The sequence below is a fragment of the Megachile rotundata genome, chromosome 1, assembly GCF_050947335.1.
Source record: "Megachile rotundata isolate GNS110a chromosome 1, iyMegRotu1, whole genome shotgun sequence".
NCBI classification, from domain to species: Eukaryota; Metazoa; Arthropoda; class Insecta; order Hymenoptera; family Megachilidae; genus Megachile; species Megachile rotundata.
Genome location: NC_134983.1, coordinates 4,147,274 through 4,167,885, shown reverse-complemented (window position 1 = coordinate 4,167,885; position 20,612 = coordinate 4,147,274). Strand labels below are relative to the sequence as shown.

Genomic DNA, 20,612 nt, shown 5'->3' with positions numbered 1-20,612 from the left:
ATTGAAATTTTTGTAATTCTTGTCTTGTTAAATTGCGAAATAACACAATTTCTTTTGTTTAAAAATGTGTTCAGAAAACACTAAGTTACATTGAAAATTCGCAACTTTACGTATAATAGTATAAAATGAAAATTAAAATTTGCAACTACAAGAATTTCATGGAAAACACTGTGCAACGAAATATTAAAAATTATATTTAACAGTGAATATTCAGTAAAATGATACATAAATAAGTTTCATTATTTATAGCAGTGAGAAGTATATTTTTGTTCATTTTCGGAACAGAAATATATACAATTAAATAATAAAAGCACAGATACAAATTGCAAAAAAATATATTTCAACGTTAAAAAGGTTTGATATGAAAACATTTGTTTAACTTATTTAATGTTTCCGATGTTCAAATAAACTTTCGGCCTCTTCAAATTTTAATTTTCTGTTATAACCAATAAAATTTTATGGAATACCATAAACTTGCGCGGGCGCATAACCGGTGGTGTTATCGATTAATAGGAAACTATTACACAATACTGCAAAGCGAAAAGATTAACGATCTCATTAATTAGCAAGCTGAAGTTGAATCCGTAAATCTCACAATATTGCGGTAAAGCTATTACAACGAAAGGAAGATAAATGTACTTTCTTGACAAAATATTAACGACCAATATCAATTATGCTCCAAATGACCCGCGTAAGTACCGCAAAAAGTAATGAAGGGTCAATAAATGATTTTGTGAAATGTAGTGTGCGTTATCTGCATTAATCTAAACCTACTGCAATAACTCATTCTTCCCGAACCTGTAGTATTATATGTACAATAATATTATATATTATACACATAAATTTATATTTATAGATTTGTATTAAAATTTAAATTAAAATAATTTTTAATGCAGAAATTGAAGTTTAAATTTAAATAATTGTATTAACACTAAAACTACCAAACCGGTCAAATAACCTCTCCACAAGTTTCTTATTATAAGGTACACATACTGTTAAAATACATTCTTTGAAATCAGAATTGATTTTCATCAAGATAAAGAATAAATGTGTGAGCTAATTTATGTTTCGTCGTTTGTTTATTTATTTTTTAACTTTATTTTTAACTTCAAATTAAATACACATTATATGCCGGTTTAGTATTAAAATGATTTGTGCATGTATAAAATGATACAAGTTATATATAATTATACAGGATGTTTTCGAAATGGGGATGCAACCAAAAACATTGTGGGTGAATTTACATGAAGAAATCAGACAAAAGTATATAATACAATTTTCTTATGTTACTTTATTTTCGAAGAGCAAGTTCGAACGGTTTCGATTTATAAAACAAATTTGATCACAACACGTAAAGTAATAAGTGCAACGACTTTTTAATACTTTGAGAATAATGAATGATATAGAACAAATAAATCTAATCATTAATAATACTAAAATTCCTTATCAGCCATTTTTCATAACATTATTATTGATGTAGATACGAATGTTTGATATAATGAATTTAGTTGATGACCAGAACACACGTAAGTAACAAACCTAGAAAAGTAATATAAAGTAACAAACATATTTTAGCGATATTAATAATTATATATGTTGATGTATATGTACAATTATACGTATGTATTGATGTTTACTGTAGAATTAAGTAACAATTTGTTGATTTTCGTACACTGCGAACCAACTTTTGTACAAACAATAAAAAAATGTTGAAATTTAATTTTCTTGAAAATGGAGCGATAAACGAAAAAATTGTATTTCGTACATTTTACTTATTTTTTCATATCGATTCATCTATTTTTTGGTTATACCATCATTTGGAAAATATTCTGTATGTTATAGATAACATAGAAATATGACATAGGAAACGAAGGTTCTACAATTCGTTTCGATAATCAAAAATTGTTATTCATTACACGTGAGATTTATAGATTTATATAATTAAATGTAATTTCTATTATTTACATTTCTTTTTTGTATTTTGTAATTTTCTTAGTTTATAATATTTTTTAATTTGTATTATTTGTATTATTATAGAATTATATAGAATTTGTATTATTTAAGTCTTTAAATTATACATGTAACGAATAATAATTTTCGAATATCAAAATGATTCGTAAAACTTTCATTTTCTAGCCATTCTTTGTGACAAGCCATTTGTCACAAAGATTCTAGAAGTTTATTATTATACTATAGAGAGTATGATAGAGAATGATAGAATACAATATAACCGTGACAGCGTTACGCGTTACGTTACGATTTTATATTATAGAGTATGATGATAGAGTATGATATCACTTTAATTACCATAGCTCCCTTGATATCTTCCGGAATCATCGGTGCCAGATCTTTGACCATATTCTCCGTTATCGGGGTATTTGTTGTACCCATCGTCGTAATTTCGGTCGTATGATTCAAAATTCCGCCTGTCCGCTTCCTCTGAACCTAGAAATTAACAGAATATATATTGAAATTATGAAAATCACTCGCAACAGAAAATTATAACAGGGTTCTAATCATTTTCAGATATGAATTTCTAATAAAAGCAGATGGTCACGAAACACGGGCTTCAGATTGGAATATTGAAATTTTTAATTACCTCAATCAAATATAATTAATTGTAATTAATTAACAACCAAAACTAATTGTTAATAACTGATTGCACTATGACTGATAACTCAATGATTTTTATGTAAAGATTAAAATGAAAAAAGCTTGAAATAATAGTTTAATTAATTAATACTTAATCATTGACTGAAAAAGTAACATTTAATTTTTAATTCGACAAATTTAAATTACGAGTTACCCAATAATTTTCAATTAGAAGACCGTGCAATTAACAATTACAATTTAATTCTTAATCAAAGTAAGTTTAATTGCAAATCGAATTGTTAATTAGTAGCGAATTAAATTAAAAATTTGATGACACATTTAAATCGCTGTATCAAATTCATGTTCATTATATAAAAATGTACAAGCGAAAAAAATCTCTGTTAATTTGCTTTTTTCTTTATAATTATCTGTGTTATATTTCGGTTAACATTAACATTAGTAAAGTCGGAATGTGTTGGATATTGTCTTCGGTAATTATCCGAATTTAAAATGTAACGAAGTTAGAATTGCGTTATCACAATTTGTTTAACACGTTAGTTGCTACGCGCATTTATGAGAAAATCTCGGTCAGACCACGCAATAAAATAAAATGAATTAAAATCTTGTAAAAAGAAATATTTAAATACATTTTTTCTGCAATTCTATAATAAATAAAAATTATGTAACTTTTAAATAAATTGTAATAAATATTTTGTGTTTAATACAAATTTTTTAGTTTTACATATTTTACGCTATTAGTTACCGGTGACTGACACGATCTAAACGGCAAATTCAGTGTCAGTCGCCGATGACTGACGTGGCAATTAACGCGTTAATGGTCGAAATTGTAAATATATGATACATTGACAAAATCGTTAAGATACAATAGAACATTTCGCGGAAAAATTAAAAAGAGATGAAAATGATGGTTACCTTCGTTCGATAGGAATGTTCTCCATCTGGGTGAAAGATATTCCTCATCGGAGCTATTTGGTTTTCCTATATCACCTCGTCCCAGAGGAACAACCGGCGGAGGATTGCTCGACCATGAGGTGTGATTATATTGCTGAAATGGTAAAGACAAAATAAAAATCTCTGAGGTTGTATTTCAATCGAAAGTCAATGAGTAAAAGGAATCAGAACCATTGCAATATCGCTTGCTTAAGGGAGGGAGTCTTTTACTCATAGAAATAGCGACATTTCAATTTTTTTATTATACAGTTAGATTTCATTTGCGGGAAATTTATTATTATAATAATTTAAGATAATGTTGTTGTAATATTCTTATATTATTATTATATAATATTATTATATTATTATTACTACTATTGTTATTATATACTAGTTTATTGATTTGTTAAGACATTTTTTATCTCTGTTTGGAATATTGTGTCATTGCACAAGTAAAATTACTAATATAACAATGATATATATAATTTAGTTACATTATATAATGTACTATGATTATATTTATGTTTATTATTTATCTCTCTACATTATTTTTAACTTACAGTTATGTGTGCGTTATGCGCTGGTACGATTTGTGTTAAAAACAACATACTTAAAAACACTTAAAAAAAAATTTTAAATAGTAAGAATGTTGTTTGAAAATTGCTAATGGTTTTGTCAAATATTTCCTAAGTAAATAACTACTTGATCGATAATCGATAAGTACGGAATTTATCGATCGAAATGTAGATTTCTCTCAAAAGGGATCTATAAACTACTTTATCGACTCGACATATCGATGACCAAGTAAAATTTCAATATTAAAATTCTTACAGCAGAATTACGAATAGAATTTAATATCTGGTCAAAATAAACAATACCGTGTACAATAATAAAATTCTCATACTTTTTACAACGATAAAGTAATTTATAATAAATCGAAATACATGTGTGATTATCAATAACTTTTTTCTATAATAACAATTCAAGAATACAGGAAATTTAGGTTGTCATTAATACTTCCCTTTTTAATTTAAACGTGATTGATTATAACATAAGTCATGTTTTTTTTATAATCATTAACATTTTTTTACAATCAAAAGGTACCGTTTTTCACAGTGCGATGATTCGATTACTATTTCGATCATTTAGCATTATAATTTAGATTACTTAGCATTTGATTTTCAAACACTTACAATTTACACAAAATATTTTTTTAACGAACTCGAAAAGTAATAAAAATTTATTGTCTGAGAAAAGGACATGTGTTTTAGTTTTATCAAATAATCATTATCGCTGCTACAAAAAAGAGTACATAATTTACAATCGTAATAAACAAATAGAGTGCTCTTTGAACTGGCCTTCAGATTCACAAACTCAGAAAACTAAACAATGGAAATTAGAAAATATAAATATATTGAATTAAAACGTTTACAAACTTGAATGTTAAACATTTCGGATTGTAAAAAAATTCAGTACCTTCAAAGTTTCGTATTTGAAAATTTTTTAATTGAGAAACTGAGCAGCTATTGATGCCCACGAGAGTACGCCACTTGCACACGTCACTCATTTCACATGGTAGATTGGTTCCAAAAAAAGCTGTATAAACGAAAACAGTATAGAAAAACACGGTATACATGACAAAACAGAAAAATGGTGATGTGAAAATTCAAAACTAACAAATCACTTCCAAATTGAACATAAAACCATTGAATAAAATTGTATTTAAATCTAATGAAATATATTTTATACTGTGTCATTAATAGAACAGAAATTCTAAGTGGCTTAAATGTATCCGTATATTCCATTAATAGTTAAATTTTTTATTTTGTTTTCTGACAGTATTTTGTGACAATAGAAGATACAATAACAGTACTGTTTTGTATGTGACTCGATTTAAATCGCTTTACATTACTTGTAACACTTGCAATGACTTTTTCTTTAGTAAAAGAGGATAAAGCAATAATTTCCAGTATTCGAGCAAATATCCTAAAATTCAAATTTATGCATATATGTTTTGTTCTAGCAAACGGTAATTATATTAGTAGTAATCACTTTTACAGCCTTTAATTTGGACAGTTTTTAAAATAAGCATCTTTTAACCCCTTCCTGTGCCATTTATTTAACAGATGCGTTAGTCTAATCTAACTATTCAGGGCTATGACATCAAAACGAACAAAGAAAATTAAAGTGTTGTAACTATTTTATATTCAAGGATCCTTGATAATATAACTTATAGCTGGACGTAAATTTCAAGTTGAGGAGTACTCAAAATTTGAGTAAGGTTTGTCACATTTGAGCTGTAAATGCGTCACGAGTGAGATTCGTCAAAGTACGAGAATGGGTTAAACCACGTAAAATCGAAATATTCTTCTTACGATAAAATAAGCGTGCATAACATATCACGTTTTCAAATTCGCCACTCACGAAAAATGTATAAATTAAGGATTAGAATCACTAAATAGCATTTGTGTAAAGTCCATGAAAAAAGGAACTTCGATTTATAGCATGTTATACTAAAATTGGAATGTGTTAGTAATAAACAATTTTGTTGCGGATAATATGGCCAAGAGTGATTGATCTCTGTTGTCACTCGGTGAATACGTGCTGCAATTTGTGAAGTAGTTACTTCAATGTAAACGTTAATATATAAACATCGCATCCTTTTGTTTACATATAACCGTATTTGATTATCCCTGTAATTGTCTACATAATTACTAAATCGGAATACTGAAATTTCTTCTTCGTGTTTCAATTTTTTTAATAACCAATTTACCAATTTGTGTTTCATGTATACGTAGTAAATATTTATTGGTCCATTACATAATTAAGCAAATATTTTTCAGCATTTTGTCTAAAAGAGAACTTAGATTTCAATATAATATATTGCAAACAATAACTTGGTAACAAAATGTTTTGTGGTAACATTTTATTTTTGATTTAGAGTAATAAGTAATCACTTTTGAAAGAAGCAATTTATTTTGTGCATTAGATAAATGTTCAAATTATATTATTTGAAACTATAAGCTAATAAGTTGCAAACAAAATATTCAACTATTTGAACATGATAAAGTTACCCCTATCTTATTTTATATAATATTTTTACGACTGTTCCTATTTTTCTTAAATTATTTCTTATGTTTACATAAGTTCATATCTATATAATAAATAAAGTAAAATAGAATATACTAAGTATAATGAGCTGTTTATTTCGAAAATGGTCTAAGTTCATTCTTGGTAAGAAACACATATTATTCAGTTAATAATTGTCTTTATTTTAATAAGAATTGTAAATTTAATTCTGTTACATACACTACAAGAGTGTTATACGTTGATATCTTGGTCGTATATTTTTAATTCTATTGAAACACAAACTCTTAAACGTCTCTATTTAAATGGACTTAGGCCACTTTCAAAATAAACTGTTCAAATATATAATACATAAAAGTAGAATCGCACTTGTTTACTTCAATCGAAAGTAATTAAATAGGAGTATTGAGCAAGAAGAAATATTGTAGTTATAACTTAAACTGTTTAATTATATAATAAATTGGAAATATTACAAATTCTTGATATTCATAATTTATGAAATAATAACGAAAATTATTATCAAGCACACACTGTTTGAAGCCAAAGCTGAGCCAAGAGTTTATCTTGAAACTGAAAAGCCATACCTAAGCGCATGTATCAAATGCTTATGGTAGGTACAGAGATTAAAGGTGTTTTCAAGAGGATCTTCTTACTCCTTAATATTTCTGTGGTCGCATCAACTGTCGATAAGTTATCAGGCACACTTCTTGTATGTCAGGAAACGTCTCATGTTTAACCGCGAAATTTATACAATGTGTCCCCCTCTAAACACATGCTATAATGTTAATACATGTAATATAAAAAAGGTATGTAAAGAATTAATTAAGCTCAGCTTAATTAATTAAGGCTTAATTAAGTCGTATTAAAAATTTCTTAAAAATGATTAATGTCATTTGAACATAACATATTAAAAATATTAAAAAAATCAATTTTATTACAAATTCGATAGTATTATTATATGCAATTCGATTAAATTGTTAATTCAATTAAGAGTTAAATATAATACAGTTGTGAATTTTGTAGTCGTTATGTTAATTTCGATATTACCGTATTTTAATTAAATCATATGTACCTTTAATAAATACCTGATTTCTATCCAATATTTTCTGAATTATAAACTAGTTAACGATACGAAAACCGTTCAGAAAGTTACTGTATAACAATTACTATTTTCAAATAGCATTTATAATTATAATTTGAAAAGCAACGCAGCACCTAAAATGTATTCCACATATTTATTCAGTGCGGCACCTACTTCAAATTTCACGATGTCATCAAATACTGTTTCAGGTCTAAGAATTGTACGTTTAACTGCTTCTCTGATTCTTTAACGTAAACTTTAGATTTATACCGTTTTAAATGTATGTTATATAATTTTTTAAAATTGTATTTGAGTTTATAACGCGTTGAGGTTCTTCAATATTTCTTGGTACTAGAATGAATTAACGAGCTAAACAATGAAATATAGAGGCACATTTTAACAGAACCACGTTAACAATTTCTACCTTTCCATTCTATGACAAAATTAATTATCAAAAAGTTGTAATTTTGTAATGATAAGAGTCAACTATTTGAATATTAGTTAAACAACTAGAATTACAGTGTAGATTCAAATTTTCTAAATTACATTTCAATTTATCCTACATGTTCTTATGGAGATTTCAGAGATTACTCTTATTATTTTGTGTAAGCATCAATATTATAGGATTATCACTGTACATGTATAAAATTTTTAAACTTTCGAGTACTCAAAATATCAAATCTACAAATTCTAAAATTTTCAAAACCCTGAATTTTTATTAAATATCACAGTTTTTTTAAATTACAAGATATAAAATCTACAGAGTGCTGAATCCTTTCCAAAGAATCAGTGCACTTAATTGTTAAATTTCCAAATTTGCAGATCTTAATTTCGAAACACCTTAATTCCTGAATTTTCAAATCTCTCAGCTTCTAAATTGTAAAATATCAAATATCCACATGTCCAAATTGTTAAATTCGACTGTAGAAATTTCTTCATCTTTTACGTTTTCGAATGTTCAAATTCCTACGTTTTCAAATTTTTCAATATTTAAATCTCTACATTTCTCAATTTTTCAAATGTGTAGTTATTCGCATTTCACAAATTATCTAATTTTCCAATTTTTACATTTTCAAGTATCTTAAATTTTCAAATTTCGAGACTCCCGAATCCCAAATTCTTAAGTTTCTAATCCAAATTGCCAAAATTCCAGATCACTAAACTTGTACATTTCCAAATTTCATAATTCTTAGTCTCTCAAATTTCCCAAATTTTCCAAATTTCCAACTACCAAAACTGTGAAATTCTTATTTAGAGATGTCTGAATATTCGAACACCAAAATTTCTCCACCCCTAAATCTTAATATTCCTAAAAATCCCTAAAAATAATGTGTACTAGACCTCATCCCTTCGGATATCATATTTTATCTAATTGTAAGACAGACAGCTTTGACCTTAACCACACGATTGCAATCACTAATATTAACACTCAAAAATTACAAAATAAATTTTCCACTTAAATCACGATTTTGTAAATGTTCCTCGAAAGTTACAGAAATTATTTTAATCCGTAACGGTCACACTTCATCATAATAACATACTTCGCACACTGAGACTTTTAAGACCCCAGCCGATGAAAATGTTTGTTACCAAGAAGCTGCTCATCTCTGTAACTCGAAAGAGATTTTAAATAATCTTTGAAAGTTATTTCAATACATTTCACGGCTGATTTTAGTAATTTTGAACGTTGAATATGAACAAAATTCAAAAATGTAAAAGAATTGAGAAACGATGGTTTTCACAGAAAAATTCGAAACTTTTTTCAATTTTAAAGAGCTAAACTTTTAGCTGAACACTCTTATGACATAACAGTTTCAGGAAAAAACTAGTAAAAATACCGAGGCTTCAAAAAAGTATGCAGAATTTCAGAATATATGTGTATGAAATAGAATCTAAATTAGCAGGGGTTCATTCCCCAGCGTGACCGTTAAGGGTTAAGATAATTACGCGATATTGAATTGAATCTCGTTGAACTTCGCGACCGATTCTTTACCTCGACCTTCTGCCTACTCTATGGTTTCTTATATCTCTCTCTCACGATTCTCGCGCAGCATCTCAGTACAAACACCCACAGGCACTATAAATTTCACAAAGTTATCGAAGGAAGTTGGCTAAAGCCTCTCGAAACACCGACCACTGGTTGGTTCTCTGTTCTAACCCTGTTCCATGTCCGGTAACTATAATATGTATATAGATTAGCTCGATTCACTGGATGCGTTTATCGGGTTCGCAGAAAGTCATTGTCTTGCCCTCGTTTTCAGGTTTTATCCTTTTTACGTTTCTGGATGGCACGCACTGACAGGAAGCACACAGAGATAACCGAAACGTTATCGGTTTGAAATGACGTTACACTACTCTGCTCGTTCCCCTTTGATTCCCTCTTTGGACAGACTTTAGTGATTGATGCCACGAGTGGGCTGTTTTTCCCTAAATTGTTGAATGAAACCACTCGTTACTGTTTTATCGAACCGGAAGACGGTTACACCAACGCGATATGTCTGTAAGAAATGTTCAGACGAAGATTTTTAAAACGGTGGGAGTACGCTTGTTCTGAGAATATGGAGTATATAACTGAAGATCACAGATTTTGAGTAAATTGTAGGAAATTGCTTTTGATTAGTTGTTTTTTACAATTATGTTTAATTGTTTGTTCATTTACTTTTCAACATTATTTTTAACTTAAAATTGTGTGTGCATTATACGCTGATGTGATTTGTATTAAATAAATCAGAATGTAAACAGCAATTGATTAAGAAGAAATTACAATTTGATTTCAGTAATAAAAACACAATCAAGTGTGACTTCATGTGTAGTCAACATTTATTTCCGAATGTAAATGTAACAATCAACATTTATTTTAAGTTGTAAAGTGGGTAATAAATAATAAAAAATTAAAAAATGCTGAAAATAAGATATTAAGGAGCTAGTAGGATTTAAAAATTTTCCTCAAAGTGAGTAAATCGTGTTAAAAGTAATTATGTAACAGTAGAACTTTCCTTTGATGTTCAATGAATTTTTTACGGAGCAAGATCTAACGAAACCGACAATTAAAAATTAAAAAGACTTTTATTATATCTTGTTTGTAAATTATTTTCCATCAAGCATCGACTGTTCATTACGTCAATTAATTTCAAACAATTTATTTTCTAATAGAATGTTCAGCCTTACTGTAACATTTCATTGCACAACCTTGATCGCTCGTTATCGCTCATTGTTAATAAACGAAACTGTGTTAATTGTGAGCTATTATGCTACGCAATATCGAATGAGCGGCAGGAAACGTGTTAACTCTCTATTTGCACGTACTTTTGCTTATGATAGAAAGTAATATCATAGAAGTAGTTCACTTTTGACCTTTAATAAGTAATGTGATGACACATACTAAATTAAACATTTAACTAACAAATATTATCGTACGCATTATATAGCGTAATATAACCCACGAGATATTATTTTATATAATAATTTAAATTAAAATAAAGAAAACTGCTTAAAATTACTAATTGAGAATCAATGTTGTTTACTAAAAGAAATAAGTTTGAACTATAAAAATAACAGTTAGCATTACACGATGATACCAAAGAATTTTAAATTCATAACTATACAGAATGTCCCAGTTTTTACTGACAAACTTACGTATTCTATACGCAAAATTCCATAACCCATATATTCCACATGCAAAAATAAAAAAAGATGGTATACTAACACAGAGTTTTAAACAGTTTATTAAAAAGTTATAACAAGAGTACAAAATGACTGCGGACTGCTTTGTTTCTCGATGTTATATACAGTGTGTCCCAGTTTTGTACGTAAAACTTTATCACCGTGTTCTATAAATAAAAATGATAAAAAAATGTTGCATAAACAGAGGCTCCTTTTCTGAAAGATTATGAAGAATATACGAAATGATAATGATTTTTTCTCAGAATACTATATACGAATAATTGTTGTCCTTTGTGTCTTTTTAAAAAATTTTTAATAATGCGTTCAAGAAACTGTTACCATAAATATTTTTTCTTATTTTTATTTATAGAATATGCTGGTAAAGTTGCACAGATAGAATTGCAACATCTTGCACGTGATATGGAGCAAAGCAGTCTTTTGTCATTTCCTTTTGTTACAGCTTTTCAATAAATTGTTTGAAACTTTATACTAATGTAAGACCATTTTTTATTTTTACGAAGTAATGTGTTAATGAAGTTTCATGAGACAATCTAGGTAATATTAATTGTATCAAATACTTCTAACACAATTGTGATTTGAATCAAACTTAGGATGAATTCTAGAAAATTGTATAGAAACGTTTAAATTTCACAAATAATTAAAAAATGTTTTCTGTCAAACTCCACCCTATCGATTACACATAATATTTATACCAATAACACTTTGAAATATCATGAAACATCTAATTTGTGGAAATTTTGATATCGCACTTCTATTTATTTTTAGGACATTCTGCAAACGAGACATATATGCAATATACATGCAAAAAATATTGAAAGTTCAAGATATCGTTTCAAGAGTTATGTTTATTACGAAACATAGTTTTGTGAAAAACCCATTTACATTAAGTTTCATAGTCCCGTTATAACCGATCGTTAATTGACATTTCCCCGGTTCTCCATTTTTAAACTTTCATCCTGAATCGTCAAAACCTGTTGATAATACGATAATTTACGACGACCTCGTAGCTAGTTAAACGCGAAACAGATTTACTGACATCACTGCTGAAAATGTATACCAGATTACACTTCCTTAATTCAGCGTAGCAGAAAGAAGAGCTTCGGATCATTTCAGAAAAAAGCAGAAATTATGTTGCATATTACAATTTATTTCAAACAAAATTGCAGTGTTTCCGTATCTCTTGAAAGTATTGCATCTATTCAATATGAAATATGAATGTAGTCTGCAATATATTTCGGGAGATTAATAAATTTTAAATTTACTGACTTTATGAAGAAAGGGTTAAAGAAAAATTGTACTGCTTATTTTAGGAAAAGTTTACTATCTGCTTTTTATAAGGTAAGAATAATATTACAGCGCCATCGAATACGTCAACAAAATGTTTCCTTTGCTTAAAATAATAAAGTAAGAGTTAATAACAAAATAAGAGTAAAGTCCATAAAAGTAATAAAAGTTCAGTTTGTAACACAAGTTTTGTTAAATTACTTATTCTATTAATTTGATAAATTTGAAAAACAATTCAATTATCCTTAAACAAGACGAATGTTACAATAATTTTGACATTTCAAATAATTTCATTAGCTCGTTATAATGGAATAATGACACATAAGCTAGAAATTGTGTTAAACAAACTGTTAAGAAAATTATTAAAGTTTGAAGCAAGATTTTATTATATTCAATAAAAAGTTGAATATAATTTAGTTGTTAGAAGTATGGAATATAAAATTTGTAAATGATCATCGTGAATAAATAACTTATTTATGAAGGTAATGAATTGAATGAAGAAATGATCGTACACCATCTTTAAATAAATTTATTACTTAAAAATTTTTAAATTAATAAATTTCAAAATTTCAAAATCAAATTCGTAAATTTGGAGATTTGAAGATTTGAAGATTTGAAGATTTGAAGATTTGAAGATTTGAAGATTTGAAGATTTGAAGATTTGAAGATTTGAAGATTTGAAGTTTTGAAGATTTGAAGATTTTAAACTGTATGAATTTAAAGTTTGGAAAGTTCAATAATTCAAATTTTGAACCATAAAAATATGCAAACTAGAAGATTTGGCAAATCAAATTTGAAGTCATAAAAATTTGAAAATTAGAAGGTTTAGTAATGGAAATTTGGTGCCATAAAAATTAGATAATTCGGTTTAACAATTCAAATTTGAGTCATAAAAATTCGAAAATTAGAAGGTTTAGTAATGGAAATTTGGTGCCATAAAGTGAGATGATTCGGTTTAACAATTCAAATTTGACTCATAAAAATTCGAAAATTAGATTTGACAATTGAAATTTGAAGCTATAAAAATTCGAAAATTAGAAGGTATGAAACTAAAAATTTTTAAATAGCAGTAATGTCTATATCAGAGACTCTAATCGAAAACCGAATGTTATGAATACAAAATTAGTACTATTATCATCTGATATTGTGCTTATTTCCAAACAATGAGCCGAGGATATTGTGCAGTTACTTCAGCGTGTCATGCAGCTCTTCAAAGCATGAAATTATTCCATCTATCACTAATTCTCGTATAATACAAATAAAAAAAAACATATAATACAATGTAACAATCTCGAGTCTAAACTATAATGTTAGATCACAAATGCTTCACGTAATCAAAAATAATTTTGTTCAGAAATTTATTTAATAGCATGTTAATTGTACATTGATTTCAAGATAGACGTAACATATGATGAAACAATTATAGTGTTGCATTTTAAAATTGAATAAAACACCCATAGAAATTGAATGTTTGTTAACTAACTTTGGATCAAAAAACTTTTGTAATTATAGAACTCCATTTTCTGCTACATTTATTCGTTCAAATATTATCGGCAAAGCTTTCCCTTCTATTTAATATTTCTAATGAGTTTTAAAATGGAAAACAAATTTTAACTATGTAATTTGTGTTCAAGACTCATGTAAATGTCAGCTCAGTTTATTTACAAAAATAAGAAAATTGTTTCAGTTTATCTATTTGCGTTTATTATTAATAATTGTAGAAATCAAACCACATAAAAAATATTAATAATTAGTAAATGAAAACATTTTTACAAAAATAGCGAGAGTATGTGATGAATCACAAGTTGTAATTGTAAAGAGGTAAAAGTAAACAACTATGAACTGTTAATTATTACTACATTTTAATGTGATCAAGTGTGCTAACCCCTTAACCTAAAATTGTTCGGGCAGTTGCGTTATTCACAGTTAACTAATTATTGCTAAAATGTGACGTCAAATAAAGAAAATTAAAAAGTTAAGCGCATTTTGTATTCAACGATCCTTGATTACGAAGATTATAATTAACACTTTATACTTAAAAAGTGACTTATATTCACCAATCAATTTAACCAGTTAAGTGTGTTTGACGACTATATCCGTCATGGAGATGTGGCAGAATTTTGTGTCCTGACGACTATATCCGTCATGCGTAAAATTTTGTTACAATTTGATATTTAAATTGTAATTTTAGCGAAAACTAAATTGTATTCGTAAATTGTAATATGTTTAAAATGTTTAAAATAAACAAATAAAAAGTGTAAATGATTTGAGATGGATTCATAAATTCTTGAGCGCTAACTCGTCATCGCTTGATTATCGCGACACACACTAATGCACGCTTTGCAAGAAGATTGCCACAGTTAACTGGTTAAAACAATTTGAAATAAATATTTTTTAACTGAATCTATAGCATTATACATATGATGTATAAACATAGTAGAACCGTCAATAGCAGCAATTAACACTAGAGAAATAGTTACCGTAAAACAATTCAGTAAACTTTTTAACCAAAAAGTTTTAAAGTTAATGTCTAACGAAAGCAAAAATATCTTAAATTGCAAAGGGTTAAAACCCAGAATTCAGTGACAGTGAAAATCCAACTCTTTAGCACACGTGAACTGTAAAATATGTCACAGTGTGATATAATATTATAAGGCAGGCAGTTAATAAAAATTAAATAAGTTAAAGAAAAATCAATATTATATAATACTTATATAATTTTCACACAATGGTGAAAACATATTTTTAGTTAAAGCAATCAATGTTTTAAAATTAAATTAAAATATCTTAAACTTCTTTGAATGCTGTTCAGAAATCTCATTTACTGTGAATGTGGAATCTGATTATTGCAGTAATCAGGAAAATATTGATTAAATTATTCTGTAAGCCTACACAGCTATCTGCCAACCTTGCATTCAAACCTCAGAGATGGTTATTATAAATTATTAATCATTAACAACGCGAAGTTAGATTATGTTTCTGTATTCAATAGCAGAACTCTTGTTTCCAGCTATCAAATCAATGCAAACTTTCATGACTTTGTTTTTAAATATTTAGCAGTAAAAATTCGTATTTTATTATACTTTTGAATATAAATACATATTTTATGTAAATAATAAAATATCAATTAAATCCAAATTTTGCGAAATTGTAGGAGAACCTAACAGTAATAATTTTGCAAAATCATCAGCTACAAGTTTCGCATAATGAATACATTTATTTCCATTAAATTAACCCTTTCGCTACGGTGATTTTTTCTGAGAAATGTGATTATGGTCTTATTTATTATAATAAAAAGTCAGATATTCTTATTTATAAAAAGCAAAGCTAAAGCCTTTCTATACAGTTTTTTATCCTTCCTTTATGTACAAAGGATAATACAAATGACAAATGTTATAACACACCGTCATAACTATTTTTTATAAAAACTTTTTAATCGCTAGGAAAAAACTCTGTTGGTATAAAAGTGGGCGCCTATAGGTGCTCTCAGTAATACACACACAAAATTTCTAAGCGCCTATAGGCGCCCACAGTAGCCAAAATGAGACAGAAAACAACAAAATAGGGAAAGAAGAAATGAATTGAATAAGATACAACAATTATAAAAAATTGAGTAATTACAGAACAATTAAATTTGCAATGAAAGAAGATTTAAACATTTTTCAAACTTTAGTTCTAATAAAAGCTGAAGATTTGATAATTTGGAAATTGGAGTATTATTATGTTTGAAGACTTATAGGCATCTGAACATTTGTAAACTTGAAAATTTGAGGTTTGACAATTTCTAAATTTGACTATTCGAGCATTTCTAATTGCGAAGATTCAGTACTTGAAAATATAAAACTTTGTAACTTTGCAATTTTGAAACTTTGAAACTTTGAAACTTTGAAACTTTGAAAATTTGAAACTTTGAAACCCTGAAGCTTTAAAACTTTGAAGTTTAGCAACTTTGAAGCTGTGAAACTTTCAAATTTTAAAACTGTAACGCGTTGAAGCTTTGAAGTTATGAAACTTCGAATCTTTGAAACTTTGAAGCTCTGAAGCTTTGAAGCTTTGAAACTTTGAAGTTTAGCAACTTTGAAGCTTTGAAACTTTGAAACTCTGAAGCTTTGAAATTGTAAAGCGTTGAAGCTTTGAAACTTTGAAACTCTGAAGCTTTGAAATTGTAAAGCGTTGAAGCTTTGAAACTTTGAAACTTTGAAACTTTGAAACTTTAAAACTCTGAAGCTTTGAAACTTTGAAGTTTAGCAACTTTGAAGCTTTGAAACTTTGAAACTCTGAAGCTTTGAAATTGTAAAGTGTTGAAGCTTTGAAACTTTGAAATTCTGAAGCTTTGAAATTGTAAAGCGTTGAAGCTTTGAAACTTTGAAACTTTGAAACTTTGAAACTTTAAAACTCTGAAGCTTTGAAACTTTGAAGTTTAGCAACTTTGAAGCTTTGAAACTTTGAAACTCTGAAGCTTTGAAATTGTAAAGTGTTGAAGCTTTGAAACTTTGAAATTCTGAAGCTTTGAAATTGTAAAGCGTTGAAGCTTTGAAACTTTGAAACTTTGAAACTTTGAAACTTTGAAACTTTGAAACTTTGAAACTTTGAAACTTTGAAACTTTGATCCTTTAAAACTCTGAAGCTTTGAAACTTTGAAGTTTAGCAACTTTGAAGCTTTGAAACTTTCAAATTTTGAAACTGTAACGCCTTGAAGCTTTGAAGCTTTGAAGCTTTGAAACTTTGAAACTGTAAAGCGTAGAAACTTCAAAAATTTGAAATTTAAACATGAGTATCGAAACAAACTTAAAACTGAAAATTTCGAGATCAAAAAGTTTATAAACTTTTTAAATTTAAGCATCTAAAAATTTGTACCTTTGGATATTTCAGTTTTTGTACATGCGGAAGTTTAAGTATATTTAAAATTAAAATCAGGTATTAATATTTACCTGTTAGATTAAAATGGATCATATTTCCATTCAATTTTTATTATCGTTCCTTATAATAGTATAATATTGAATGAAACGCGGCAGTTTCGTTCAACGAAGTCTGCCCATTTTCTTATTTCTGATACGAGGGACTATCTTTTCGTGACGGTTCAAGAATTGTCCTTTTTATCGCATATCTTGGTCGTCTTCGTGAAACTACGGTTATGTAACAATCCATAAAAGAGCATCAGAGATTCAGAACCATCCTTCTACCCATTTTCAAGTATGCTTAATCTATCAATGCAAACTTTAATGTACGGGGTGTCCCGATTATCGTATTCATCTTTGCAGATTACAAAACTTCTAAAGCTAAAAATTTTGAATCTTTATATTTCTAAATTTTTACATTAATCATCAAAATGGGAAATTAGTAAGTTTAAGAACCTAAACTCTTGAGAATCTGGAAATGTGGGAATTTCTATATTTGAAAATATGTATTTCTACGTTCTTAAATTACTATACTTCCCAATTTCAAAATTACGAAATTGATATATTATTAAATTGCTGAATTTGTATATTTAAACATTTCTTTATTGCTAAATTTCTAAATTTTCAAACATCTAAGTTTGTAAATTTACAAACTTCCAAATTCGTAACTTTCTGAATATTCATATTTTCAAGATTTTAAATTGATCAAATTCTAAAACTTTGTCTGTCTGCATTTCTATATTTCTAGATATTTAAATTCCAAAAATTTCGAAATTACTAAATAATCGAATTTTTTATTTCCACATTAATTAAAGTGAAATAATCAAATTTCTAAATTTCTAAATTTTCAAATTCCATCTTTCTATATTTTTAAAATTTTCGCATAACACAATTTTTATATTTGTGAGTTTCAAAATTTAGAACATTCAAAATTCGATATTTCCATAGTATCAAATTACCAAATTTTCAGATCTCCATATTTGTAAATTTTCTAATTACCTAATTTCCAGATGTTTAAATTACCAAATCCCGAAGTTCATATGTTCTCAAGTTACAAAATTTCCAAGCTATCAAATTACCAAGTTACCAAATTTACAAATTTACAAATTTACAAATTTGCAAATCTCAAAACTTGCAAATGCCAAATTACCTATATTATTAAACGTCAACATTTTCAAATCTCAAGATCTACAAATTCCAAATTATTTTACGCCTAAATTCCGATATTCTTCAAATTTCTAAATCCCTATATTTCACAATATTTTCAACCCTCAAATTTCTAAATCTCGAACGTTCCAAATTTGTGCATTCCTAAATTACCAAATTTCAACATTTTCACATTTCTAAATTTCATAATCTCCAAATTTCGAAATTTTTCAGTTTTCCAATTTTTCAACTCTTAGATTTTTAGATTTCCAAATTTCCAAAGTTTCCTTAACTAGGTTAATTCCTGACTATAATAGATTTATTATTGATTGTGACTTATCAAATCGATCCTTAAATCTAATTTACTGCAAATCTAAGTCCCGAATTAAAAAATGTAGCTTCATATTTTCAGCACATTTTCTCAATCAAAATTAGCACCGATGCTGTTCTGCCAGCAGTTATATGACACCCTGTATATTGAAGTTAGAAAGTATGCAAATTAATCGAATAGTTCCTTCACGTACAAGTACCCTTAATATGGCGTAGGATGATTTTTACAATCTTGTTGAGCCACGCGTATTCATGAAAACTGTCCACGCGTATATACGTACAGCAGAAGAATTTACGATGATTTATTTCATGGACGAATGATACACGTCAGCTTTTCACACGATGACCGGAAAGACTTAAAATTTCAACCAAAAAACGACTTTTCGCGTTGCTCTTCAAGAAGAACCTTCTTATCAAAGATAGATTTAGACCGAATTTACCAATTTTCAAAACTCGAGTCCGAAGCTTTATAAAATTTCAACACTCTCGTAACTCGAAACTGTCGAAACTTGAAGCGGTGTTTTTGTTTTGTTAGAGGAATATCTCGTTTTAAGAACCGATGGGGATAAAAATTTTTAACCTCGCATACATCGCACGCACTCGTTCTGCAGTTCTACGATCACGATCGAGTGTCGATCTGCTTATATCCTCGAAAACGAAAACTAATCGCCGAGCATTCGCAAAGCATCACGCTACGACTATTCGGGACATGCGATACATGAATCAAATATTCGAGGCACGCTGCGTATGATTCTTTATTCGTCGATTTTATACGTTTCCTTATCTGGGTTTCGAGAGTTCCGAATCACGAGAAAGGTGCATATTTTCGAATTTACGATGCTCGAAACATTCTTGCACTTCGAGGTTTTGCACATTTCACGCTTCGAGCATCTCTAATTGAAAGAAATTTGAGATTTTTTATTAACATTTTAAACTCGGAAAGTCACATTCATTTGGTTTAACTATTTTACGAACGTTTGAGGAGTACTTCTTTTTAAATTGAAACAAAAGTAGACAAATAAAGGATGATGTTTATTAGCTTATGCTATGATTCTTTATCTGCACAAAAGTTACGTTTTGACAAATCTTAATGATTTCTGTAATTTAAATTAAGAAATTTAAAATCTACTTTGACAGATGAATGTAGAGCTTATACGTTCATTTTATGCATTTTCTTACTTGCGTTCTGAAAGTTTCAAATTTACAATAATATAATTTTGTTGTATTTCGAAAGGTTTTGAGATTTTGATGCTTCAAGAAATATACCCCTTCTTATTCATCTATAACGAGCTAAATAAGTGAAACTAAACTTCCAATGGACTGTGATTCTCTTTTCATTCACATGAGAAAGAGATTGAAGCAACGTGGTTTGATTGAAGTGCACATGTCAGCAAATTATCAGAACTTTTTTGAGTATTGAAAAATAATACAATATTTGGTTTCGTATATTCTGTTCAGTATCTGGGCAAAAGTTGCTCGATTTAGATTAAATTATTACATTATTACAGTATTATATTATTTTGCATAAAATAATTTATTTCCGAAATATATTCTAATGA

The 20,612-nt window shown here is 27.9% G+C and overlaps 1 protein-coding gene across 1 annotated transcript in view; it reads right to left on the bottom strand.

Moving 5' to 3' along the window:
- Nucleotides 1-20,612, bottom strand: part of Col4a1 (Collagen type IV alpha 1) — a 52,967-nt gene that overhangs the window by 20,483 nt on the left and 11,872 nt on the right. The window contains exons 3-4 of the mRNA XM_012288140.2: nucleotides 3,526-3,658; nucleotides 2,308-2,445 (exon numbers count right to left, since the gene is read on the bottom strand). Coding sequence (XP_012143530.1) covers nucleotides 2,308-2,445; nucleotides 3,526-3,658 — 271 coding nt within the window. The remainder of the gene's footprint in view (nucleotides 1-2,307; nucleotides 2,446-3,525; nucleotides 3,659-20,612) is intronic.